Source organism: Pseudophryne corroboree, chromosome 2 (genome assembly GCF_028390025.1).
Source record: "Pseudophryne corroboree isolate aPseCor3 chromosome 2, aPseCor3.hap2, whole genome shotgun sequence".
In the NCBI taxonomy this organism is placed as follows: Eukaryota; Metazoa; Chordata; class Amphibia; order Anura; family Myobatrachidae; genus Pseudophryne; species Pseudophryne corroboree.
Window position 1 is genome coordinate 238,891,580 of NC_086445.1, and position 27,010 is coordinate 238,918,589.

Sequence of the window (27,010 nt, forward strand, 5' to 3'; positions counted from 1 at the left end):
ATCGCAATGGCTGAGTAAGTCTCGAGCTACTCAGAAACTGCTAAGAAATTTCTATTCGCAATTCTGCTAATCTTTCGTTCGCAATTCTGCTATGCTAAGATACACTCCCAGAGGGCGGCGGCTTAGCGTGTGCAATGCTGCTAAAAGCAGCTAGCGAGCGAACAACTCGGAATGAGGGCCCATGTACTGTAGGGTAGTTAGGAGCGGATTGGTCGGTACTTTATCTCTGTCCACTTTATCTCTCTCCAAGGCTTAGTACATAAGGCCTAATTCAGACCTGATTGCTGTTGTGCGAATTCGCAAGACAGATGATTATCGATTGGCTGCGCATGCATACGAATCATAGTGCGCACGCGCGAGACCAAACAGCAAAGGAATTCAGTGTCTTTTTTGATTGCTAGGCGTATGCAGGTTGACTGACAGGAAGCAGACGTTTGGGGGTGGAAACTGGACGTTCTCTTGGAGTGTCCCCAAGCGTTTTTAGGGAGTGTGTGTGACCTCAGCTCCGGCCCCGATCAGCCTGTTTCTTTCGCACTGTAGGGGTAGGTCCTGGGCTATGCACAGACTGGTAAAAACATTTGATGGTGAGTTGTGAACGGATTTGTAGCTGGCCGGTGTATGCAAAGCTTTTCGCACGGCGTACGCAGACTTGCACTGGGCGGGAATTCACTCTCTATGGGCGGCGACTATATGAACGCAAACCTCTGCAAATTTGCAGAGGAGCGATCAGGTCTGAATTAGGCCCATAGACCCCTCGTGACAGTCACCATGCTAGTACAGAACTAAGCCATGGAACCAATATACCGTATAGTACGGCTCCCTGGACATATACATCTGGAGCTCTAGTAACCAATATAATTACAGGGCAGATGTGACTTTCCTCTGCAAAACATGTGTAGGAGGGGAGGATATTCTAGAAAACCTGTCATAGGAATAATAAAGGTGGCACAACTGCAGTGATGAAACTCAATAATTGGGGAAAGCGTGAGGAGTCCTCAGGCACCAGGAATCCACAACAAACCCTGAGAGACTGATAAAGCTTTGTACGATGGCTTCTTAATGTAACATTTGCAAACTAAATGTCAGTGCGTCACAGTAGCCGTCACCTACAGCCTTCTATGGGCAATTATTTTCACATATTCTACATATATAGTAATACAAGCGACACAGGATGTTTTGCTGATCTGGCAAACGCCACTGAAACAATCAGAAGGATTAATCAGAAGGGACATTTTTAAGACACTCCCTGGTGACAATATGCAAATAAGCATCTTCCATGCAAGAGCAGACACTTCTGGGAACACTATTTACAGCATGGGCTATCACTGAAACAAACAAACTGAGTAGGGTGTATCTTAATGGATTAGCAGGAGAAGCACATGCTAGTGTTCAGCTTTAAATGTCCAGTGGGGTAAAACCATTCAAAGAGATGCCGTTGAGTAAAAAAATAGGCGTTAGATATGGCTTAGGTTTCTGTATTGCACCAGAGATGTTCCCAAACTAACCCTGCTAATTGTTCTCCTGCTACTAATTGCACATTCATGCAGAGAATTCCGTATTGATCAGCTCTCCACTCAATATTGCAAATAAGCTGTTAAAAAAAAAAAAAAAAAAGAATAAATTGGAATAGAAATTATGAACAAGACAGGCAAAGCACAGGAAACACTCAGAGCCGCTTCTAAAGGGGATGGTGGTATATAGGTAAGAGAGAAATAAATACAAAATAGGTAATGCACTGATGTATAATACAATGAGTGCTGTATATTTGTCAATATGGTGTACGGGGAAAAGAGAGGAGAAGAAGAGGCAAGGAGAAGGGAGGGTGGCCTGGGAGTATATGGAAGAAATGGGTCAGAAGTGGGCAATGAATGCAAATTACAGGGAGGGAATGGAAGCACCAACGTGGGAGGACTAAGAGGCCCACACATTAATGAATGAACCTGAGGAGTCTTAGAATGCTGGTCATGCGCTCCACTTCATAAACAACCCAGATGTTTTGGAGGAGGGCTGACATAGTGGGAGAGTTGTTAGTCTGCCAAAGAGATGCTATCAGGCAGGTAGCAGTGCTGGGGACACGTCTCTGTTTTCGTGTTTAGACAAATCGGAGAATGGTAGTGGAAGCAAAATATGTTTGGCAGAGGAAAAGGGACTGAGGAGCCTAGGGGGGAAGTCAGAAGAGAGTGGCCTTCTGCCCAGAATCCTTTCCACAAAGGGGTGAGGTGCAAGGAAAAATGTTATGCAATGGGGTAAGCACTAGGTACCAGCAAAACAATAATTTCTAAGTGTTCTCCTTGATGACAGCATCAAGATCAAGGACTCAGCAGGAGCAGATCATATCCCTAACAAATCCCCAGCATATCCCCCACATCCATCACCCATGCTGCATTAATAGGATTTATTATTGAGATAAACCCCGTCCCCGCCATACATTCTGTGATGGACCACCCTTCACTACAAGACTTCGTCATTATGGGCACATTCTGGCAGGCACCATTAAGGAAACTGTCACCTCATTTGTTCACCAGAGTGGATTTTATGTTGAGAGAAGTTCTGGATGGGAGTGTCCCAGACTGCCGGTGGTAGGTTATCTTCATTGCCTGTGTTTTATGGGCACTGCCACATTTACTGCAGGGTTACCGGTGGAAATTTATAGGACTTCCTCTCCGTTTTATAGGCCCTGTGCCAGTCTTGTGATTGACAAAATTTGTGTAGACATATGTAGAGCTGTGACCGTGGAACTGGACCATGCCATCTGACACAGGAGAGTCTATTGGCTGTGCACTAATATTTAAGAATACAGAAGATTGATAAATATATATATTTATTTATTTTTTGTATTAAAAACAACCTAGCGATATAAACTAGCTATTGTGAACTGAGTGCTCAAATTACCTACTGAATTGGACAGCAGGTTACCAGAGTAATTGTGGAAGAGATGAACCTGTGAGGATCTCTGTCACTGGGGCTGATTGACAGTTGCCTGTAACCCCATTTTATGGACTGATCTTGCGATTTTTAGCACAGCACATGCTCCGTGGCCAACAGCCATAGCCAACTATGGGCGAGTCGTATGCATCCCCACTGACTGGGTGCAAGTGAGTGGCAATAGGGCACTTGTGCTGTGTGTAGGCTAAATGTTCTGATGGCGTATAGTTGGAATGCAGACTGTGCAGAATCGTTGTCAGTCTGATTTCTATGAACCTTTTGCATCGGGTACAGGGGTGGTGCAAAGGCGCACTGACACTGATGCCAACTACTTACACAATCGTATGGGTGGGGCAGCCCAGCAACATTCACAAAGGTCCACATTTATTGCTGTACAGGCAATGCAGCGGACTTTCATGCAACTCTGAATCCTCCCCATAGCATTTATATGCAGAACATTAGGGGTAGTAATTCAATACTTGTCGATGTGCCTCTGAAACAGTTGTTAGGGAAATCTACAGGAATGTTACTTTGCTTATTATGATGAAAGAAAAGTCCTCACCATGATAAGTGGTAATGTGCACAACTGCACATCATGGTGACATCCGGCTGCACAACGCATAGAACAGAATTAACCAATATGTATAAACAAAGACATTTTATATTCGGGATGCATGGTGGCACAATGGTTAGCATTTTTGTCTCACATGAGTGTGATTCTTGACCAAGGCGCTATCTGTATGAAGTTTGTACGTTCTCCCCCTTGGGATTTAATGCTGCAAGCCCCAATGTATCAGAGATTGATGTGAATGACAAACATTCTCTCAATACAGTGATGTGTAACATGGATCTGCTATACAGGTGTATAATTATAATAATAATAATGATGGAAAACCCTGCGATTAGGCTAGGACTTATTTACAAATATAGCCAAATCCTTTTAATACTGTAAGTAAAAAATTACAAACATATAAGAGTAATGGCCCATGCCTATATGATATGCACTAACTGGTTTATGTGACAGGGATCAGTATGATTTCCCGACTGACGGGATCCCAGCAGTTGATATACCTACGCTGGAATCCCAACCTCGAGCGCGGCGTGTCCCCTGGTGGGCTAGCTGCGCTCGCCACGCTTCGGGCCGGTGGTGAACACAAGGTTCTATTCCCCCTCGGGCGGTGGCGTTGGCCACCACTCAAGTGGGGTTTCTGGCCAAGGGTCAAACGGTCGGGATTTCAATGACTGTCGGGATTTTGACCACCGGGATCCCGACAGGAATATAACTGCAGACCATGTGACACTGGAGTAAAAGTATTACCCTCCATTATGGGTGAAAAGTGGTATCGGCGCACGTTGGTGGTCATTCCGAGTTGTTCGCTCGTTATTTTTTTGTCGCAACGGAGCGATTAGTCGCTAATGCGCATGCGCAATGTCCGCAGTGCGACTGCGCCAAGTAAATTTGCTATGCAGTTAGGTATTTTACTCACGGCATTACGAGGTTTTTTCTTCGTTCTGGTGATCGTAATGTGATTGACAGGAAGTGGGTGTTTCTGGGCGGAAACTGGCTGTTTTATGGGTGTGTGCGAAAAAACACTACCGTTTCTGGGAAAAACGCGGGAGTGGCTGGAGAAACGGGGGAGTGTCTGGCCGAACGCTGGGTGTGTTTGTGACGTCAAACCAGGAACGAAACTGACTGAACTGATCGCAGTTGCCGAGTAAGTGTGGAGCTACTCAGAAACTGCTAAGAAGTGTCTATTCGCAATTTTGCTAATCTTTCGTTCGCAATTTTGATAAGCTAAGATTCACTCCCAGTAGGCGGCGGCTTAGCGTGTGCAAAGCTGCTAAAAGCAGCTTGCGAGCGAACAACTCGGAATGAGGGCCGTTATGTGCACTGATACCGCTGCTCCCCATGTATGACATGCGGCGCTGTGAGCAAGGTGATGATCGGCACTGCTATCTATAAGCGCGCCAATGGTGCAGGGCAATGTAAGGATCGTCTGTGTCACTGACCGTTCCGACACCTGCAGCTAACGATTTTGACAGCTGCAGGTGTCGTTGCCCCATTGACAGCCATTGTACTTGCTGCTGCAGCTGCTGCATCCGGTCTGCACACGGGAGAACGCGCGATAGCAGTGAGATCTTGTGCCAGTGAGCCGGCGGCGGGGTGAGACACAGCCTAGTGCTGATGCACTGCAGGCACAGACAGGGATCGCAGGAGGGGCGAGTGCTTCCTGCTTCGCTTTGGTAAAGAGGTGAAGCAGGAAGAGAAATATTGGCACTGATCAGCGTCAGGGTAATACATTTACCCCCTAGTTTCCTGCATGTGTCACTGGTTGAGGCAGACCACAGGGAAAGTCTATTTAGCAATAAGAACACGTACAGTAATAGCAGTGCTATTGCAAGCTAGACAATGTAGAAAGGCGGAATAGAATACCTTCTGTATGATTATTCCCCTGTACAGAGACTACAGCTCCTGACATACTGTATGTCTCCCCAGCACAGGGAGTGTGTGTTACTGAGCTATCACCATACAATGAAAGACTATGCGTATTCTGATGTACATATAATCTGTGATAATAATCTGTGATGTGTCCTGTAGGGCAGCCTGGAAGTGTTCAGTAGGATTTACAGACAGTCAGTATGCCGGCAGCAGGGCGAGCACAAAGAGTCCCCTTGCGGGCTCGCTGTGCTCTCGGTGGCTTCCTACGCTGAGTGTCACGGACACCCACGAGTGGGAATAGCCCCTGTGAGCCGGGATTCCGGCGTCGGTATCCTGACCTCCGGGATCCCGGCAAATTAACAGCCTGTAAGCTCTGTAGGGAAGATTGCAGAATATAAATACAGACCTTAAGCCTTTTAGGGATAATACAGTATGTAAAAAAAACATAGCAAGATAATCATAGTATACACAGAAACAAGGGACAAGATGATACCAGGGGCAAAGGTAAGCATGGTGTGATAAGGTGCAGGGATGGACATGAAAACTGAAGAGATCACCATCCATAATTCGCTACAGGTTGTTATTTGAGTTGATACCCGGAGTATAATGCAGTCATTACAGTATTGCCAATGATCTTCTTTTCCAGCTTTCCAGTCATTGGAGGCTGAATTAGCAAACAGATTCTCTGAGAGGCTGAAAGAAGTAAGCAGGAGACACCAAGAACTTATATGCATCTTCTCAGCCTCTCAGAGAATAAGACTCAGTGGAACACCCCATGCTAGGCTCCATAGGTACACTGCGCCCTAAAGTTCTCTACAAACATTATTAACTTTTTCCCTTTGGCTAGCTGTAATTCAACTTATGTTGCAGTATGCTGCATTGTTGCTTTCCTCTCATACCACCATCTCACAATCCTCTCCTTGTTATACAGATCACTCATGATTTCTATTCAGCTGCCATTCCCAGCCCTGCATCTCCAACCCAATATTGTACGCCTCCCTCTAGTCCTGTTCTACTTCCATCATGTTGTGTCTGTCCACAGTGTACTGGGCAAACATATCACCTTGTCTTTGCCAACATCCCCCCCCCCTCCTTTCAGCATACAAAACAAGATATTTCTACTTAAACCACACATATAGTGAACTACTGGTGACCATGCATCACTATAGAAGCGGTACTCTCAGACCTGTCCTCCTCGCTGCATGGATAACCATGGTCACCTGGCACAAGTAAGCTCTGACATGTTTTAGAGCATGGCTGCTTAACGTGTAATATATAAGTATGGCATACAGAGAACGTCTCCACTTGTCCACTCTTTAGAAGGCTGGATACATCTCCCACTATATCCCATTCTGCAAACAGTCTGTCTGTGGACATTGCTAGCATTAAGCAATGGACATTTATGCTTTGGCTAAATACCCGAACTTTCCATTTCCACCCCCAAAAGTGAAAGAAACGCAGCTTACGGCTGGCAGAGCTTCACCAGGTCTTGGTCCGTGGTGCTGGGGTGAAGTCCTCTGATATACAGATTGGTTTTGCTCAGCTGTTCCCCGCCTCCGCCACCTCCTCCTTCTCCACCACCGCTGCTATTGCTGGGGCTGGGAGGAGCCATATGCTGTGCTGATGAAACATAGGTCTGCTGGAAAATAAATACATAATAAAGTGTTAGACACTTCAATGGAAGACTCCTTCCTATGCGGAACACCGCAAAAACACACAGGGAAAATACGGTTATTGGACAGGTCCCCATAGGACCACAAGGCCTATCTATGGGAACATGACCTGAGCATGAGGACTCTGCCCCCTGCCATATTTACTTATTCCGTATGCAGGATCTTAAGGAAATGGTCAATGCTTATTTTACATTCTACGTACACACCAGTAAACACTGATAATGAAACTAAATTGATATAGGTAGAATAAAATAGTGTGTACCGTACTGATATTATTTATTGTTTATGATTAATTAGCCTTCATTTAGTCAAGCACAATTCAATTAGCTGACAAGTGACACAAAGACAATCCATGAGCATGCAATGGAAATACTGGCACACAGTACAGGTGGAGCCTCCAGTAGCCGAAATGCATGGGATTATTTGTACTTATTTTGTGCATGAAACACAGTTTGTGTACTTAGTGTGGAATTCAGTTATTTTCACCAACGGCTGTCACTACTGGGTGCCCGACGGAGCAATTCAATCATTGCACCGTTAGGGCATGAACAACTGCCGGCTCCGGCATTTATTCCCAGAACTTTAGCCAGGTTTAGCGGTTTTAAGTGGCTAAACCCGGCACTGCTGGCATGGTCACAGCATTAAAAAAACAACTGAACAGAGCCCCCCATCTCCCGTCACTTTAGATGGGAGATCAGATGCATAGAAACAATTGAATTGCCCACATTGAATCATTAGAAAGCAAAGGTGTCACTATCTCAGTCACGCTCAAAAAAATTAGGATTTTTGGATATGGGAAACTTAAGATGGTACTAGCTGGTGGGGAGGGGATTATACATATTCATGCATTGATTATGTGAATACATCATCGAGGATACCACCCATCTGCATCACATAGCGAGAACTACTGGAAGCATTTCAGGTATTAGCGCTATTTCTTAATTTCGACTATTCATTGTAGAAGTTAAAGAATCGCTCAGTAACAGCATGCATTGCATTATAACTTTATATAAGGTCACAGGTCCACTTTATAATTTGCTACAGAGATAAGTACAATTCCTTGGGCTCCCACACATTACACATGGCGGGTGGGGGTAATATAAGGTTAGGCAGTACACAGACTTTTATGTTTTATGCTGCAAAAAGCACTTGAATTTAAACAGATCAGAGAAAATGTAGGTACATTTATAATAGATAATATATACTAATATAATAAAGCAGCGACATTGATCATTCATGTAAAATTAACCTCAGCACCTACCTGTCACATACTGTATATGAAAACCTCAAAAGTCTACTTATCCTTTAATAAGGGTATAGGGCAAATTGGTGAAATGAGACATCAAAGTATGGATGTGTGATAAAATAATCATTGTGTTATTTTACTTCTCAAATAAAAAAAACAAGCCTAACCATATGTGAGTGTACACTTTGTGAGTGTACACTTTAACACTGTTCCAAGAAGTGCTTCAGAAGTATTAACAAGATCAAGAAAGCAGCAATTATCAGAGAAAGATAATTCCTAGAACAAGAGAACAAAGGGAGGGATAAATAAATAAAACATAAGGAAGATGTTTTATTTTTTGTTAGTGAAAATATAATGCAGTGGAAGTACTGTATCGAAAATGCATGGGACAAACATTACGTTTGTTAAGATTTAGAAAATGAAATACACAGAGACACACACACACAAGCACACACACACAGACCCCCCCCCCCCACACACACACACACACACACACACACACACACACACACACACACACACACACACATACAGAATAGGTGGCTCTTTAGGTACTTTTCTGTTATCAAATACTATGTTTTTGAAACACAACATGATTATTATATACTATTCAGGAGGTATAATGTGTGTGATAGTCAGAATGGCTGATATAATGTGTGTGATGGGAGCACAGGCTGTTATGTGGGGTGGTCTTCAGTTTGCCGGCTGTCGGGATCCCGGCGCACAGTATACCGGCGCCGAAATCCCGACAGCCGGCATACCAACATCTTTTCTCTCTCTTGGGGTTCACGACCCCCCTGGAGGGAGAATAGATAGCGTGCCCAGAGTGTGGCGAGCGCAGCGAGCCCGCAAGGAGCTCATTTGCGCTCGCCCAGCTGTCGATATGCCGGCGGTCGGGATTCCAGCGCCGATATGCTGGCCGCCGGGAGCCCGGCCGCCGGCATACCCTACTACACCCGTTATGTGTGTGATGGGAGCACAGGCTGTTATAATGTCTGTGATGGGGGCATAGACTGTTATGTGTGTGATGGGAGCACAGGCTTTTATAATGTCTGTGATGGGGGCATAGGGGTATATGCAATTAGCGGCGAATCGCTGCAATTTTTCGGCCGTTTTTCAATTCGACACAATTCGACAGTCTAATTTCGGTAAGTGGGTGCCGAAATTGACCATATTCAATCAAAAACGGATTCGACAGTCCCGCTGCCGAAAAACGGCCGATTTGACGGATTTTGTTCCGTTTTTTTTAAAAACGGGTAAAAACGGGAAAAAATAAGAATTTACTTACCGATAATTCTATTTCTCGTAGTCCGTAGTGGATGCTGGGGACTCCGTCAGGACCATGGGGAATAGCGGCTCCGCAGGAGACAGGGCACAAAAAGTAAGCTTTTAGGATCACATGGTGTGTACTGGCTCCTCCCCCTATGACCCTCCTCCAAGCCTCAGTTAGGTACTGTGCCCGGACGAGCGTACACAATAAGGAAGGATATTGAACCCCGGGTAAGACTCATACCAGCCACACCAATCACACCGTATAACTTGTGATCTGAACCCAGTTAACAGTATGACAAACGTAGGAGCCTCTGAACAGACGGCTCACAACAAATAACAACCCGATTTTTTTGTAACAATAACTATGTACAAGTATTGCAGACAATCCGCACTTGGGATGGGCGCCCAGCATCCACTACGGACTACGAGAAATAGAATTATCGGTAAGTAAATTCTTATTTTCTCTAACGTCCTAAGTGGATGCTGGGGACTCCGTCAGGACCATGGGGATTATACCAAAGCTCCCAAACGGGCGGGAGAGTGCGGATGACTCTGCAGCACCGAATGAGAGAACTCAAGGTCCTCCTCAGCCAGGGTATCAAATTTGTAGAATTTTGCAAACGTGTTTGCCCCTGACCAAGTAGCAGCTCGGCAGAGTTGTAATGCCGAGACTCCCCGGGCAGCCGCCCAGGATGAGCCCACTTTCCTTGTGGAATGGGCCTTGACAGATTTAGGTTGTGGCAAGCCTGCCACAGAATGTGCAAGTTGAATTGTGCTACAAATCCAACGAGCAATCGTCTGCTTAGAAGCAGGAGCACCCATCTTGTTGGGTGCATACAATATAAGCAGTGAGTCAGACTTTCTGACTCCAGCCGTTCTTGAAATATATATTTTCAATGCCCGGACCACGTCCAACAACTTGGAATCCTCCAACTCGTTAGTAGCCGCAGGCACCACAATAGGCTGGTTCAGGTGAAACGCTGACACCACCTTAGGCAGAAAATGAGGACGCGTCCGCAGTTCTGCCCTGTCCGTATGGAAAATCAGATATGGGCTCTTATATGATAAAGCCGCCAATTCTGATACTCTCCTGGCTGAAGCCAGGGCCAGTAGCATGGTTACTTTCCATGTAAGATACTTCATCTCCACCGATTTGAGCGGCTCAAACCAATGGGATTTTAGAAAATCCAAGACTACATTAAGATCCCACGGTGCCACTGGGGGCACAACCGGGGGCTGTATATGTAGTACTCCTTTTACAAAAGTCTGGACTTCAGGAACTGAAGCCAATTCTTTCTGGAAGAAAATCGACAGGGCCGAAATTTGAACCTTAATGGACCCCAATTTGAGGCCCATAGACAATCCTGTTTGCAGGAAATGTAGGAATCGACCCAGTTGAAATTCCTCCGTGGGGGCCTTCCTGGCCTCACACCACGCAACATATTTCCTCCAAATGCGGTGATAATGTTGTGCAGTCACCTCCTTCCTGGCCTTTACCAGTGTAGGAATGACCTCTTCCGGAATGCCTTTTTCCTTTAGAATTCGGCGTTCAACCGCCATGCCGTCAAACGCAGCCGCGGTAAGTCTTGGAATAGACACGGTCCCTGCTGAAGCAGGTCCCGTCTTAGAGGTAGAGGCCACGGATCCTCCGTGAGCATCTCTTGAAGTTCCGGGTACCAAGTTCTTCTTGGCCAATCCGGAGCCACTAGTATCGTTCTTACTCCCTTTTGCCGTATAATTCTCAGTACTTTTGGTATGAGAGGCAGAGGAGGGAACACATACACTGACTGGAACACCCACGGTGTTACCAGAGCGTCCACAGCTATTGCCTGAGGATCTCTTGACCTGGCGCAATACCTGTCCAGTTTTTTGTTGAGGCGGGACGCCATCATATCCACCATTGGTTTTTCCCAACGGTTCACAATCATGTGGAAGACTTCTGGATGAAGTCCCCACTCTCCCGGGTGTAGATCGTGTCTGCTGAGGAAGTCTGCTTCCCAGTTGTCCACTCCCGGAATGAATACTGCTGACAGTGCTATCACATGATCTTCCGCCCAGCGAAGAATCCTTGCAGCTTCTGCCATTGCTGTCCTGCTTCTTGTGCCGCCCTGTCTGTTTACGTGGGCGACTGCCGTGATGTTGTCCGACTGGATCAACACCGGCTGACCCTGAAGCAGGGGTTTTGCCAGACTTAGAGCATTGTAAATCGCTCTTAGCTCCAGTATATTTATGTGAAGAGACATCTCCAGGCTTGACCATACTCCCTGGAAGTTTCTTCCTTGTGTGACCGCTCCCCAGCCTCTCAGACTGGCATCCGTGTTCACCAGGACCCAGTCCTGTATGCCGAATCTGCGGCCCTCTAACAGATGAGCACTCTGCAACCACCACAGAAGAGACACCCTTGTCCGTGGCGATAAGGTTATCCGGTGATGCATCTGCAGATGCGATCCGGACCATTTGTCCAGCAGATCCCACTGAAAAGTTCGTGCGTGGAATCTGCCGAATGGAATCGCTTCGTAAGAAGCCACCATCTTTCCCAGGACTCTTGTGCATTGATGCACAGACACTGTCCCTGGTTTTAGGAGGTTCCTGACAAGTTCGGATAACTCCCTGGCTTTCTCCTCCGGAAGAAACACCTCTTTCTGAACCGTGTCCAGAATCATTCCCAGGAACAGCAGACGTGTCGTCGGGGTCAACTGAGATTTTGGAAAATTCAGAATCCACCCGTGTTGTTGCAGCACTAGTTGGGTTAGTGCTACTCCGTCTTCCAGCTGTTCTCTGGATCTTGCCCTTATCAGGAGATCGTCCAAGTAAGGGATAATTAATACGCCTCTTCTTCGTAGAAGGATCATCATTTCGGCCATTACCTTGGTAAAGACCCGAGGTGCCGTGGACAATCCAAACGGCAGCGTCTGAAACTGATAATGACAGTTTTGCACCACGAACCTGAGGTACCCTTGATGTGAAGGGCAAATTGGGACATGCAGGTAAGCGTCCTTTATGTCCAGGGACACCATAAAGTCCCCTTCTTCCAGATTCGCTATCACTGCTCTGAGTGACTCCATCTTGAACTTGAATTTTTGTATGTACAGGTTCAAAGATTTGAGATTTAGAATAGGTCTTACCGAGCCGTCCGGCTTCGGTACCACAAATAGCGTGGAGTAATACCCCTTTCCCTGTTGTAGGAGGGGTACCTTGACTATCACCTGCTGAGCAAACAGCTTGTGAATGGCTTCCAATACCGTCGCCCTGTCCGAGGGAGACGTTGGCAAAGCAGACTTTAGGAACCGGCGAGGGGGAGATTTCTCGAATTCCAACCTGTAACCCTGAGATACTACCTGTAGAATCCAGGGGTCCACCTGTGAGCAAGCCCACTGTGCGCTGAAATTCTTGAGTCGACCCCCCACCGTTCCCGAGTCCGCTTGTAAGGCCCCAGCGTCATGCTGAGGGCTTTGCAGAACCCTGGGAGGGCTTCTGTTCCTGGGCAGGGGCTGCTTGCTGCCCTCTCTTACCCCTTCCTCTGCCCCGAGGCAGATATGACTGTCCTTTTGTCCGCTTGTTCTTATAGGAACGAAAGGACTGCGGCTGAAAAGACGGTGTCTTTTTCTGTTGGGAGGGGGTCTGAGGTAAAAAAGTGGATTTTCCGGCAGTTGCCGTAGCCACCAGATCCGATAGACCGACGCCAAATAATTCCTCCCCTTTATACGGCAATACTTCCATATGTCGTTTGGAATCCGCATCACCTGACCACTGTCGCGTCCATAAACTCCTTCTGGCAGATATGGACATCGCATTTACTCTCGATGCCAGAGTGCAAATATCTCTCTGCGCATCTCGCATATAAAGGAAAGCATCCTTTAATTGCTCTATAGTCAATAAAATACTGTCCCTATCCAGGGTATCAATATTTTCAGTCAGGGAATCCAACCAGACGACCCCAGCACTGCACATCCAGGCTGAGGCGATGGCTGGTCGCAGTATAACACCAGTATGAGTGTATATACTTTTCAGGGTAGTTTCCAGCCTCCTATCAGCTGGATCCTTGAGGGCGGCCGTATCAGGAGACGGTAACGCCACTTGTTTTGATAAGCGTGTGAGCGCCTTATCCACCCTAGGGGGTGTTTCCCAGCGCGCCCTAACCTCTGGCGGGAAAGGGTATAATGCTAATAACTTTTTTGAAATTAGCATTTTTCTATCTGGGTTAACCCACGCTTCATCACATACATCATTTAATTCCTCTGATTCAGGAAAAACTACAGGTAGTTTTTTTTACCCCCCACATAATACCCCTTTTTGTGGTACTTGTAGTATCAGAGATATGCAAAGCCTCCTTCATTGCCGTGATCATATAACGTGTGGCCCTACTTGAAAATACGTTTGTTTCATCACCGTCGACGCTAGATTCAGTGTCTGTGTCTGGGTCTGTGTCGACCGACTGAGGTAAAGGGCGCTTTACAGCCCCTGACGGTGTCTGAGACGCCTGGGCAGGTACTAACTGGTTTGCCGGCCGTCTCATGTCGTCAACTGATTTTTGTAATGTGCTGACATTATCACGTAATTCCATAAACAAAGCCATCCATTCCGGTGTCGACTCCCTGGGGGGTGACATCACCATTATCGGCAATTGCTCTGCCTCCACGCCAACATCGTCCTCATACATGTCGACACACACGTACCGACACACAGCAGACACACAGGGAATGCTCTTATCGAAGACAGGACCCCACTAGCCCTTTGGGGAGACAGAGGGAGAGTTTGCCAGCACACACCCAAGCGCTATAATATATATGGGAACAACCCTATATAAGTGTTGTTCCTTATAGCCGCTTAAATATATAAAAATATCGCCAAAATATGCCCCCCCTCTCTGTTTTACCCTGTTTCTGTAGTGCAGTGCAGGGGAGAGTCCTGGGAGCCTTCCTCACAGCGGAGCTGAGCAGGAAAATGGCGCTGTGTGCTGAGGAGAATAAGCCCCGCCCCCTATTCCGGCGGGCTTTTCTCCCGGAGTTTTAGACATTTGGCATGGGTTAAATACATACATATAGCCTTAATGGCTATATGTGATGTATTCTTTTGCCATAAAAGGTATTATATATTGCTGCCCAGGGCGCCCCCAGCAGCGCCCTGCACCCTCCGTGACCGTCTGGTGTGAAGTGTGTGACAACAATGGCGCACAGCTGCAGTGCTGTGCGCTACCTTCATGAAGACTGAAGATCCTTCTGCCGCCTGTTTCCGGACCTTCAATCTTCAGCATCTGTAAGGGGGGTCGGCGGCGCGGCTCCGGGACGAACCCCAGGGTGAGACCTGTGTTCCGACTCCCTCTGGAGCTAATGGTGTCCAGTAGCCTAAGAATCCAATCCATCCTGCACGCAGGTGAGTTGAAATTCTCTCCCCTAAGTCCCTCGATGCAGTGAGCCTGTTGCCAGCAGGACTCACTGAAAATAAAAAACCTAAAAAACTTTTTCTAAGCAGCTCTTTAGGAGAGCCACCTAGATTGCACCCTGCTCGGACGGGCACAAAAACCTAACTGAGGCTTGGAGGAGGGTCATAGGGGGAGGAGCCAGTACACACCATGTGATCCTAAAAGCTTACTTTTTGTGCCCTGTCTCCTGCGGAGCCGCTATTCCCCATGGTCCTGACGGAGTCCCCAGCATCCACTTAGGACGTTAGAGAAAACACGGAAAAAAATGGCGTGGGGTCCCCCCTCCAAAGCATAACCAGCCTCGGGCTCTTCGAGCTGGTCCTGGTTTTAAAAATCCGGGGGGGAAATGGACAGGGGATCCCCCGTATTTTTAAAACCAGCACCGGGCTCCGCGCCTGGTGCTGGTGCAAAAAATACGGGGGACAAAAAGAGTAGGGGTCCCCCGTATTTTTTACACCAGCATCGGGCTCCACTAGCTGGACAGATAATGCCACAGCCGGGGGTCACTTTTATACAGCGCCCTGCGGCCGTGGCATTAAATATCCAACTAGTCACCCCTGGCCGGGGTACCCTGGGGGAGTGGGGACCCCTTCAATCAAGGGGTTCCCCCCCCCCAGCCACCCAAGGGCCAGGGGTGAAGCCCGAGGCTGTCCCCCCCATCCAAGGGCTGCGGATGGGGGGCTGATAGCCTTGAGAAAATTGCAACAATATTGTTTTTTCCTGTAGTACTACAAGTCCCAGCAAGCCTCCCCCGCAAGCTGGTACTTGGAGAACCACAAGTACCAGCATGCGGGAGAAAAACGGGCCCGCTGGTACCTGTAGTACTACTGGAAAAAAAATACCCAAATAAAAACAGGAGACACACACCTTGAGAGTAAAACTTTATTGCACACCTGCCGACACACACATACTTACCTATGTTGACCCGCCGACTGCCACGTCTCCTGATCCGACGATGCGGGGTACCTGTGTATAAAATTATACTCACCTCAATCCAGTGTCCAGGTATAAATCCTCGTACTTGGCAAAACAAATAAACGAACACCCGACCAAGCGGACTGAAAGGGGTCCCATGTTTTCACATGGGACCCCTTTCCCTGAATGCCGGGACCCCACGTGACTCCTGTCACAGAAGGTCCCTTCAGCCAATCAGGAAGCGCTACTTCGTTGCACTCACCTGATTGGCTGTATGCGCGTGTGACCTCAGACAGCGCATCGCAAAGCCTCTCCATTACTTTCAATGGTGGGAACTTTGCCGTCAGCGGTGGGGTTACCCGCGGTCAGCCGCTGACAGCGGGTGACCTCACCGCTGACGCAAAGTTCCCACCATTGGGGGTCATTCCGAGTTGTTCGCTCGCAAGCTGCTTTTAGCAGCTTTGCACACGCTAAGCCGCCGCCTACTGGGAGTGAATCTTAGCTTATCAAAATTGCGAACGAAAGATTCGCAATATTGCGAAAAGACTTCTCTGTGCAGTTTCCGAGTAGCTCGAGACTTACTCTGCCAGTGCGATCAGTTCAGTGCTTGTCGTTCCTGGTTTGACGTCACAAACACACCCAGCGATCGCCCAGACACTCCTCCGTTTCTCCAGCCACTCCCGTGTTTTTCCCAGAAACGGTAGCGTTTTTTCACACACTCCCATAAAACGGCCAGTTTCCGCCCAGAAACACACACTTCCTGTCAATCACATTACGATCACCAGAACGAAGAAAAAACCTCGTAATGCCGTGAGTAAAATTCCTAACTGCATAGCAAATTTACTTGGCGCAGTCGCACTGCGGACATTGCGCATGCGCATTAGCGACTAATCGCTCCGTTGCGAGAAAAAAATAACGAGCGAACAACTCGGAATGACCCCCATTGAGTATAATGGAGAGGCTTTGCGATGCGCTGTCTGACAGCTCAGACGTGCAGCCAATCAGCAGAGTGCCAGGACGTTGCGCTCGCTGATTGGCTTAAGAGACCTTTCTGTGAGAGCAGTCACGGGGGGGGGGTCTCTGCATTCTGGGAAAGGGGTCCCATGTGAAAACATGGGACCCCTTTCAGTCCGCTTGGTCGGGTGTTCGTTTATTTGTTTTGCCAAGTACGAGGATTTATACGTGGACACTGGATTGAGGTGAGTATAATTTTATACACAGGTACCCCGGATCGTCGGATCATGAGACGTGGCAGTCGGCGGGTCAACATAGGTAAGTATGTGTGTGTCGGCAGGTGTGCAATAAAGTTTTACTCTCAAGGTGTGTGTCTCCTGTTTTTATTTGGGTATTTTTTTTCCAGTAGTACTACAGGTACCAGCGGGCCCGTTTTTCTCCCGCATGCTGGTACTTGTGGTTCTCCAAGTACCAGCTTGCGGGGGAGGCTTGCTGGGACTTGTAGTACTACAGGAAAAAACAATATTCTTGCAATTTTCTCAAGGCTATCAGCCCCCCATCCGCAGCCCTTGGATGGGGGGGGGGCAGCCTCAGGCTTCACCCCTGGACCTTGGGTGGCTGGGGGGGGGACCCCTTGATTGAAGGGGTCCCCACTCCCCCAGGGTACCCCGGCCAGGGGTGACTAGTTGGATATTTAATGCCACGGCCGCAGGGCGCTGTATAAAAGTGACCCCCGGCTGTGGCATTATCTGTCCAGCTAGTGGAGCCCGATGCTGGTGTAAAAAATACGGGGGACCCCTACTCTTTTTGTCCCCCGTATTTTTTGCACCAGCACCAGGCGCAGAGCCCGGTGCTGGTTTTAAAAATACGGGGGATCCCCTGTCCATTTTTCCCCCGGATTTTTAGAACCAGGACCGGCTCGAAGAGCCCGAGGCTGGTTATGCTTTGGAGGGGGGACCCCACGCCATTTTTTTCCGGGATTTTACCATTCCATTTTAAAAAATAATAATAATAATATTTTTAAAAATATATAAATAATACTTGTACCTCCAAAATAGACAAACCAAGTACCTAATCCCTTCTAATATAAATAGATATGCTATTACCAATAAAAAAAACACCAAAAAAAACATGTTTTAAATTTTTTTTATTAGATTCCCCCACCAAAGTGTGGCGGATTGAAAATGACGAATTTACTGTCTAAAAGCACTGTTGTCGAATTTCCAAACTTCAATTGAATATACTTTTGTCGAATTGCCGGATTTGTACCATTGCAGAAAAGTTGAATTTGACAAAAATGTCGAATTTCAAAAAGTCGAATTTTGAAAGTTCGTTTTTTTTTGACGGAAAGTTCTGAATTGCATTGTCGATTTTTTTTTTTTGGCCAAAAAGTCCAGTTTTTCGACAATTTCGGGAATTCGACCGCAATTGCATATACCCCATAGACTGTTATGTGTCTGATGGGAACATAATCTGATATAATGTGTGTGATGGGAACAAGGGCTGTTATAATGTGTGTGACAAGAACACAAGCTGGTATAAGTTGTATGGTAAGAACACAAGCTGGTATAAGTTGTATGGTAAGAACACAGGCTGGTAAAACCTGTGCAATAAGAAAACAATATTTCCTAGGGAGACATTCTGGTATAATGTGTGTCACGGGCTGCAGCCTGGTATAAATTGCGTGATGGTGAAAATCGATGGTTACTGGTATAAAGTGCATGATGGGGCACATACTGGCATTATGTGGGTCCTGGAGGCACAGTTTGGCATGTGTGGAAGTGTAAAACTTAAGGGGTAATTATATGTTGATCATTGGTATGAGGCTATGTTACTTGTTGACATACATCACCACCTCTCTAAAGCATATTCTATGTGGGGAATTCAAATGTTTGAAAAGTCAGTTGGGAGTCTGTTTTTTCCAATCTAATAGACAGGAAAAAACAAGACACCCAAACGACTTTTCAAACATTTGAATTTCCCCCTATATGTCTCACAAATTGTTTACTAAAATCCAGCGATCTCGGACGCCATTACATCCCGCCCAATATGTATGATCCAAAACACATACAAACACTTGGGTGTATTTATTAACATTGAGGCTGACATAGAGCTTGTTTCAGAATGGGCGTAAATGACTTCAGAAAAACGCACGCACAGTTTTTAGTCCATATACGGAGTTCGTGATACAGAAGGTTCCAGTCAACAACAGTAGCACCAGGCACACGTCACAGACACACCGGGGTCAATTCAATTTGCCGACAGTTGAATAGCGCGGTGAATTAGCTCCCGTCGCTATTCAATTCAGCTCATGTTAAGTCAACAAATGCCCATTCTCACGGACTTAACAGGTTGATTTGTCGGGAGAACAGGCATTCTCCGACTTAACTCCCCAGCGCGATGCTGATTCCCGTCGTCCGCGCACCAGCACTTTTGTTGGATTTCCTCTCGCATCCCCCGGGGGTGAAAGAAGAATTCCCGACAATAAAGTGTCACTTGGCGCTGTATTGAATAGCACCGGGAGCTAATTCCCGGTGCTATTCAACTGTCGGCAAATTGAATTGACCCCACCCTTACAGCATTTTGTAAACCATTTATTTTTACACTGAAACACATTCGCTATTAGGCATAAATGACACTGCACAAACCTCTATAACACAGCAGAAGCAACTCTCTGGCTCAAGTAAGAATAATCAGTGCCTAGCAACGAAGAAAGCACCAATCCGTCACAGAGGAGCATTTGCAAACAGCCAATCACAAGTGGTTCACTAGTGGCGGCAACCAACAACTTCATACCTGCTATCTGTACCTGCCCCGGACAACCAGCTAATAATACCATTCCATACATGATCTGAAGCTCCCTGAAGACATAATACTTTGTTTGGGGTCCCTAATAATCACAACAGTTATACAGGGTGAGTCTCCCATATCCAGAAATCAGATATCCAAAATATTCTGAAATCCAAGATTTTTTGATTGAGACAGAGATATTGGGACCTTTGCTTTATGGATGCGCAGTGTACACAAACTTTGTTTCATGCACACATTTATTCATAAAACTGTACACAATTACCTTCAGACTATGGGTACCATCAGGCTATGGGTACTTGGGTACCATCCTCAAGATATCTCATTACGGTTTGCAAATATTCCAAAATACGGAAAAATCCGAAATAAAAAATACTTCTGATCCCAAGCATTTCAGATATGGGAGACTCAACCTGTAGTTGTCATCACTATTTATCACTTAGGGGTTTTAGTTATTTGCAGGGATGAAAAAACAAAAGTTTTCTTTTTTTTAAATGCTCTTTTTGGTTTAAACCATTTTTTGTTATTTTTGGTTTAAATCAATTATTTATTTACGGTATTTTTGCATTAATGTTTTAATGAAAAAAAATTTGAATCGTGTATTAGAAACACCACGCCACCACCCGGAGGGGAATAGAAACCTGTGGCAAGGTCACCATTGGGCCCGCAGCATGGCGAGCGGACATGCTGTGTTCGCCACCGGGAACCCGACAGGCCTTTGTGTGTGTTTTTTTTGTTTTATTTTTTACCTCCGTTGCATTTGTTTTAACACTATTCTGTGTTTAGTAACACTATTGCAATACATTTATTGCTTTTCGCTGAGAAGCCAATAATTTTTCATACTAGCAAAAACATTTGTGCAGTGTATTCATTTGATAAACATGTGTAATAGTGCTAATAAATGCATTTCACATGCCAGTGTGTACGCTGGCATTTGATATACTGAGATTTTGGTGTGATGTCAGATCCTGCTGGAATGTGATAGTAATCTACATGTTGTACTGAGGTCATGCAAGGACGGTGTTCTAGGGATCATCCCAGGTGAACAAGGCATGGATCAGACAATGAATCTGTTCCTCACTGTTCCATACTGCATTAAAGTTCTGATGTTATCTGATCTGACATATAAGGACAGACATACAGCTATTTATCAATATTTCCTATTATTCCCATTTAGTGCCCTCTAGTAATGAACAGTAACACGCCCCCGCCCCCCAAAAAGTAACAAAATAATATGTGCATGCTGCTTCTTCGGGGGGGGGGACTCCAGGGGCACACCTGTTATACTTTTCCTCTACTGTTGTTACGGTCACATCTGTATAACAGCGCAGCAGCACATCGGGCAGTGAGAGAGAGGAGACTGCTTCAGTATAGTGGCTGCACTGCTCTACAGCCGTGGCTGCAGCAGTAGTGGGCAGAGAGAAGTGTTATAGGCGGCCGATCTCTGACTGCAAGAAGCCATAGCCTGAGTAATAGTACCCACCACCACTACCACCTCTTGGCGCTCATAAGGCTACTTGTGGGAAGGGGGTTCCGGGTAATTCAAATTACTAAACCTTTGTTTGACACAAGACATTCTAATTACATTCAGAGAGGTTAAGCAGAAAAAAAGTTGAACTATGCTGAAAAACTAAGCATGATACAGTATGTCGTTTCCGGCCAAATAAGAACGACATATCAGCCAAATCAGTGTATAACCGCGATTGCGAGCTTCCGCAGGTCGCATGCGACATCTTCACAGCCAACCAGAAGTATGATGCATGCCACTGTAAATCGCACCGTTGTCTCCGGCACTGTGCAAGTGTGCATGCATGGCACGGTTCCGTCGCATGTTGCCATGCATGCACACATGGCTCTGTGTACCAGGTCTAAGGGGGGTATTCAATTGCTGACGGAAACTGCCGTCTTGTCGGAAAGACAGCAGTTTCCGACTTTTTTAGGTTGGAAGGTGTTCCGACCTATTCAATACTCCCTCCGTTTTTCCAACAAGTTGGAAATTCCGACTTGTCAGAAAACACGTGGATCGGTGGAATAGCCGCGGATCCACGTGTTTTGTCGGGTTCTGCGGCCAAATCCGACAGGTTTTGGCCCCGTTTTCCGACAATGTCATTCCGACGTTACTAAAAGTCGTATCGCTCATTGAATACTGAGATATCGGATCCTTTCCATCGGAAAGGATCCAAAATCTATTGAATACACTCCTTAGAGCGCTTCAAAAAATTAATTAATTATCAGCTTTAATTGAGGATCCAGAATTAAGCGGCATAACTGGCATTTGGATTTTGCCATTTAACCCAAAACATTGAAAATGAATGCCTGAATTCAGTACATATACAACAGATATATTATTCAAGACAGAACTTGCTTCAGAATGAGAAGACAGGGTTGGAGTTTGGTATTGGAAACTTAATAGTACTTCCATTGCAATCCAGTAGCAACACAGTAACAATGATCCATCATACAGTAGATCAAATAGACCATTTACCTGTGAGAAGGCTAATGATGGCTGCTAATGATGGCGGCATGATGGTGCAATTTTTGGACTGTGTGGAAAACTGTTATAAATATTTGAATAATGTGGATTTGAAAGAATTGACCAAAAGTAATCGCATCAGTTGCTGCAAGTGCTGAGATTTTGTCGATATACAGTAGCTGCAAGATTTGACGTGGCAAGACCAACCTCGCAGGCTATTACATTTAGCCCAGGAAGTGCATTAAGAAAAGTTCTAGTGCAAAACATAATCCTGAGTCACACACAACGCCGATGTGCAGGTATCTTTCGCTAGAATTACCCATGCGTAATGTAAATATAAACAATTATTAATGAAATACTGGGTAGGGTAAAATTTATAATCTGGAGAGAGAGAAAAAGAGGTTACATGGAAATAACGTGTCTTTTTAATGAGTAAAATGAAAGCAATTGTCCATTATGCTCCAGCCATTGGGGGAATTCAGTTTTGCACGTTATTGTGCTATGAGAAAACAAGGATTGAATACAAATGTGTTGTGAAAGGTAAGTTGTGTTTATTGATTGACAGGCTCCGTTTCAAAGTAACCCCCACGTGACACCGCGTCACATGACCTTTAACCGGAAGGTGTATCCCGGAAGAGCCTGGCGGTAACCTGCATCCCTGGACTATGGAGGAGTATGAGAGACAGGGGTTCCGATCGTGGCCCAGTAACACCATCAGCCACAAGTGCCGACAGCAATACAGAGGCAACACAACCGTGTGCAACTGGAAACTTGACAGAGGCACACAGCTCATTGGAAGAGAGAGCACTCCTGCCAGATACCTACCGGTAAGTGGAGAGCGGGACGCCGCCACTCACCTTCACACACCTTTTAACAGTATTCTCTTTTATGAACATACCACAACAAGGTCACTCGCAATCACCCACAGGGGACATAGGCTCCGGAATTAGGGGCCAATGTACAAAGGGTTCCCTAAAAGAATCCTTGACACCTATTAGAGAGAGCCCTGGTGTGAGTGACACTGCCTTGGCCTTCTTGTTTTGAACTTGAACAGACCAGAAAACACTGTGACTTTGAAATGGAGTCTGTCAATCAATAAACACAACTTACCATTCACAACACATTTGTATTCAATCCTAAGGGGGGAATTCAAATGTTTTAGGCATCTAATAATCCAGTCTAAACAGGACTGTTTAGCCGCTCAAACAATTGTCACGATTTAAATAAGATTTTACTTACCGATAAATCTATTTCTCGTAGTCCGTAGTGGATGCTGGGGACTCCGTCAGGACCATGGGGATTAGCGGCTCCGCAGGAGACAGGGCACAAAAATAAAGCTTTAGGATCAGGTGGTGTGCACTGGCTCCTCCCCCTATGACCCTCCTCCAAGCCTCAGTTAGGATACTGTGCCCGGACGAGCGTACACAATAAGGAAGGATTTTGAATCCCGGGTAAGACTCATACCAGCCACACCAATCACACCGTACAACTTGTGATCTGAACCCAGTTAACAGTATGACAACGTAGGAGCCTCTGAACAGACGGCTCACAACAAGAACAACCCGATTTTTTTGTAACAATAACTATGTACAAGTATTGCAGACAATCCGCACTTGGGATGGGCGCCCAGCATCCACTACGGACTACGAGAAATAGATTTATCGGTAAGTAAAATCTTATTTTCTCTAACGTCCTAGTGGATGCTGGGGACTCCGTCAGGACCATGGGGATTATACCAAAGCTCCCAAACGGGCGGGAGAGTGCGGATGACTCTGCAGCACCGAATGAGAGAACTCCAGGTCCTCTTTAGCCAGGGTATCAAATTTGTAGAATTTTACAAACGTGTTCTCCCCCGACCACGTAGCTGCTCGGCAGAGTTGTAATGCCGAGACCCCTCGGGCAGCCGCCCAGGATGAGCCCACCTTCCTTGTGGAATGGGCCTTGACAGATTTAGGCTGTGGCAGGCCTGCCACAGAATGTGCAAGTTGAATTGTGCTACAAATCCAACGAGCAATCGTCTGCTTAGAAGCAGGAGCACCCAGCTTGTTGGGTGCATACAGTATAAACAGCGAGTCAGATTTTCTGACTCCAGCCGTCCTTGAAATATATATTTTCAATGCCCTGACAACGTCCAGCGACTTGGAATCCTCCAAATCGCTAGTAGCCGCAGGCACCACAATAGGCTGGTTCAGGTGAAACGCTGACACCACCTTAGGCAGAAAATGAGGACGCGTCCGCAGTTCTGCCCTGTCCGAATGGAAAATCAGATATGGGCTTTTATACGATAAAGCCGCCAATTCTGACACTCTCCTGGCTGAAGCCAGGGCCAGTAGCATGGTTACTTTCCATGTAAGATATTTCAAATCCGCCGATTTGAGTGGCTCAAACCAATGGGATTTGAGAAAATCCAAAACTACATTAAGGTCCCACGGAGCCACTGGGGGCACAATCGGGGGCTGTATATGTAGTACTCCTTTTACAAAAGTCTGGACTTCAGGAACTGAAGCCAATTCTTTCTGGAAGAAAATCGACAGGGCCGAAATTTGAACCTTAATGGACCCCAACTTGAGGCCCATAGACAATCCTGTTTGCAGGAAATGTAGGAATCGACCCAATTGAAATTCCTCCGTGGGGGCCTTCCTGGCCTCGCACCACGCAACATATTTTCTCCAAATGCGGTGATAATGTTGTGCAGTCACCTCCTTCCTGGCTTTAACCAGTGTAGGGATGACCTCTTCCGGAATGCCTTTTTCCCTTAGAATTCGGCGTTCAACCGCCACGCCGTCAAACGCAGCCGCGGTAAGTCTTGGAATAGACACGGTCCCTGCTGAATCAGGTCCCGTCTTAGAGGTAGAGGCCACGGATTTTCCGTGAGCATCTCCTGAAGTTCCGGGTACCAAGTTCTTCTTGGCCAATCCGGAGCCACGAGTATCGTTCTTACTCCCCTTTGCCGTATAATTCTCAGTACTTTGGGTATGAGAGGCAGAGGAGGAAACACATACACTGACTGGAACACCCACGGTGTTACCAGAGCGTCCACAGCTATTGCCTGAGGGTCTCTTGACCTGGCGCAATACCTGTCCAGTTTTTTGTTGAGGCGAGACGCCATCATATCCACCTTTGGTTTTTCCCAACGGTTCACAATCATGTGGAAGACTTCTGGATGAAGTCCCCACTCTCCCGGGTGTAGATCGTGTCTGCTGAGGAAGTCTGCTTTCCACTCCCGGAATGAACACTGCTGACAGTGCTATCACATGATCTTCCGCCCAGCGAAGAATCCTTGCAGCTTCTGCCATTGCTCTCCTGCTTCTTGTGCCGCCCTGTCTGTTTACGTGGGCGACTGCCGTGATGTTGTCCGACTGGATCAACACCGGCCGACCCTGAAGCAGGGGTTTTGCCAGGCTTAGAGCATTGTAAATCGCTCTTAGCTCCAGTATATTTATGTGAAGAGACATCTCCAGGCTTGACCATACTCCCTGGAAGTTTCTTCCCTGTGTGACCGCTCCCCAGCCTCTCAGACTGGCATCCGTGGTCACCAGGACCCAGTCCTGTATGCCGAATCTGCGGCCTTCTAACAGATGAGCACTCTGTAACCACCACAGAAGAGACACCCTTGTCCGTGGCGATAAGGTTATCCGCTGATGCATCTGCAGATGCGATCCGGACCATTTGTCCAGCAGATCCCACTGAAAAGTTCGTGCGTGGAATCTGCCGAATGGGATTGCTTCGTAAGAAGCCACCATCTTTCCCAGGACTCTTGTGCATTGATGCACAGACACTTTTCCTGGTTTTAGGAGGTTCCTGACAAGTTCGGATAACTCCCTGGCTTTCTCCTCCGGAAGAAACACCTTTTTCTGAACCGTGTCCAGAATCATTCCCAGGAACAGCAGACGTGTTGTCGGGGTCAACTGAGATTTTGGGAAATTCAGAATCCACCCGTGTTGTTGCAGCACTACTTGGGTTAGTGCTACTCCGTCCTCCAGCTGTTTTCTGGACCTTGCCCTTATCAGGAGATCGTCCAAGTAAGGGATAATTAATACGCCTCTTCTTCGCAGAAGAATCATCATTTCGGCCATTACCTTGGTAAAGACCCGAGGTGCCGTGGACAATCCAAACGGCAGCGTCTGAAACTGATAATGACAGTTTTGGACCACGAACCTGAGGTACCCTTGATGTGAAGGGCAAATTGGGACATGCAGGTAAGCATCTTTTATGTCCAGGGACACCATAAAGTCCCCTTCTTCCAGATTCGCTATCACTGCTCTGAGTGATTCCATCTTGAACTTGAATTTTTTTATGTACAGGTTCAAAGATTTCAGATTTAGAATAGGTCTTACCGAGCCGTCCGGCTTCGGTACCACAAATAGCGTGGAGTAATACCCCTTTCCCTGTTGTAGGAGGGGTACCTTGACTATCACCTGCTGAGAAAACAGCTTGTGAATGGCTTCCAATACCGTCGCCCTGTCTGAGGGAGACGTTGGCAAAGCAGACTTTAGGAACCGGCGAGGGGGAGACTTCTCGAATTCCAACCTGTAACCCTGAGATACTACCTGCAGGATCCAGGGGTCCACCTGTGAGCAAGCCCACTGCGCGCTGAAATTCTTGAGTCGACCCCCACCGCTCCTGAGTCCGCTTGTAAAGCCCCAGCGTCATGCTGAGGGCTTTGCAGAACCCGCGGAGGGCTTCTGTTCCTGGGAAGGAGCTGCTTGCTGCCCTCTCTTACCCTTTCCTCTGCCTCGGGGCAGATATGACTGTCCTTTTGCCCGCTTGTTCTTATAGGACCGAAAGGACTGCGGCTGAAAAGACGGTGTCTTTTTCTGTTGGGAGGGGGTCTGAGGTAAAAAGGTGGATTTCCCGGCAGTTGCCGTGGCCACCAAATCCG

At 46.8% G+C, this 27,010-nt stretch overlaps 1 protein-coding gene across 6 annotated transcripts in view; it reads right to left on the bottom strand.

Annotated features, from left to right (window-relative positions):
* The window catches only part of RBMS2 (RNA binding motif single stranded interacting protein 2), a 159,824-nt gene that overhangs the window by 62,824 nt on the left and 69,990 nt on the right, over nt 1-27,010 (bottom strand). For 5 of the 6 annotated variants that reach the window (XM_063952551.1, XM_063952548.1, XM_063952550.1 and 2 more), the window contains exon 2: nt 6,832-7,004. In XM_063952551.1, coding sequence (XP_063808621.1) covers nt 6,832-7,004 — 173 coding nt within the window. The remainder of the gene's footprint in view (nt 1-6,831; nt 7,005-27,010) is intronic. The other variant, XM_063952549.1, reaches the window with a different exon arrangement.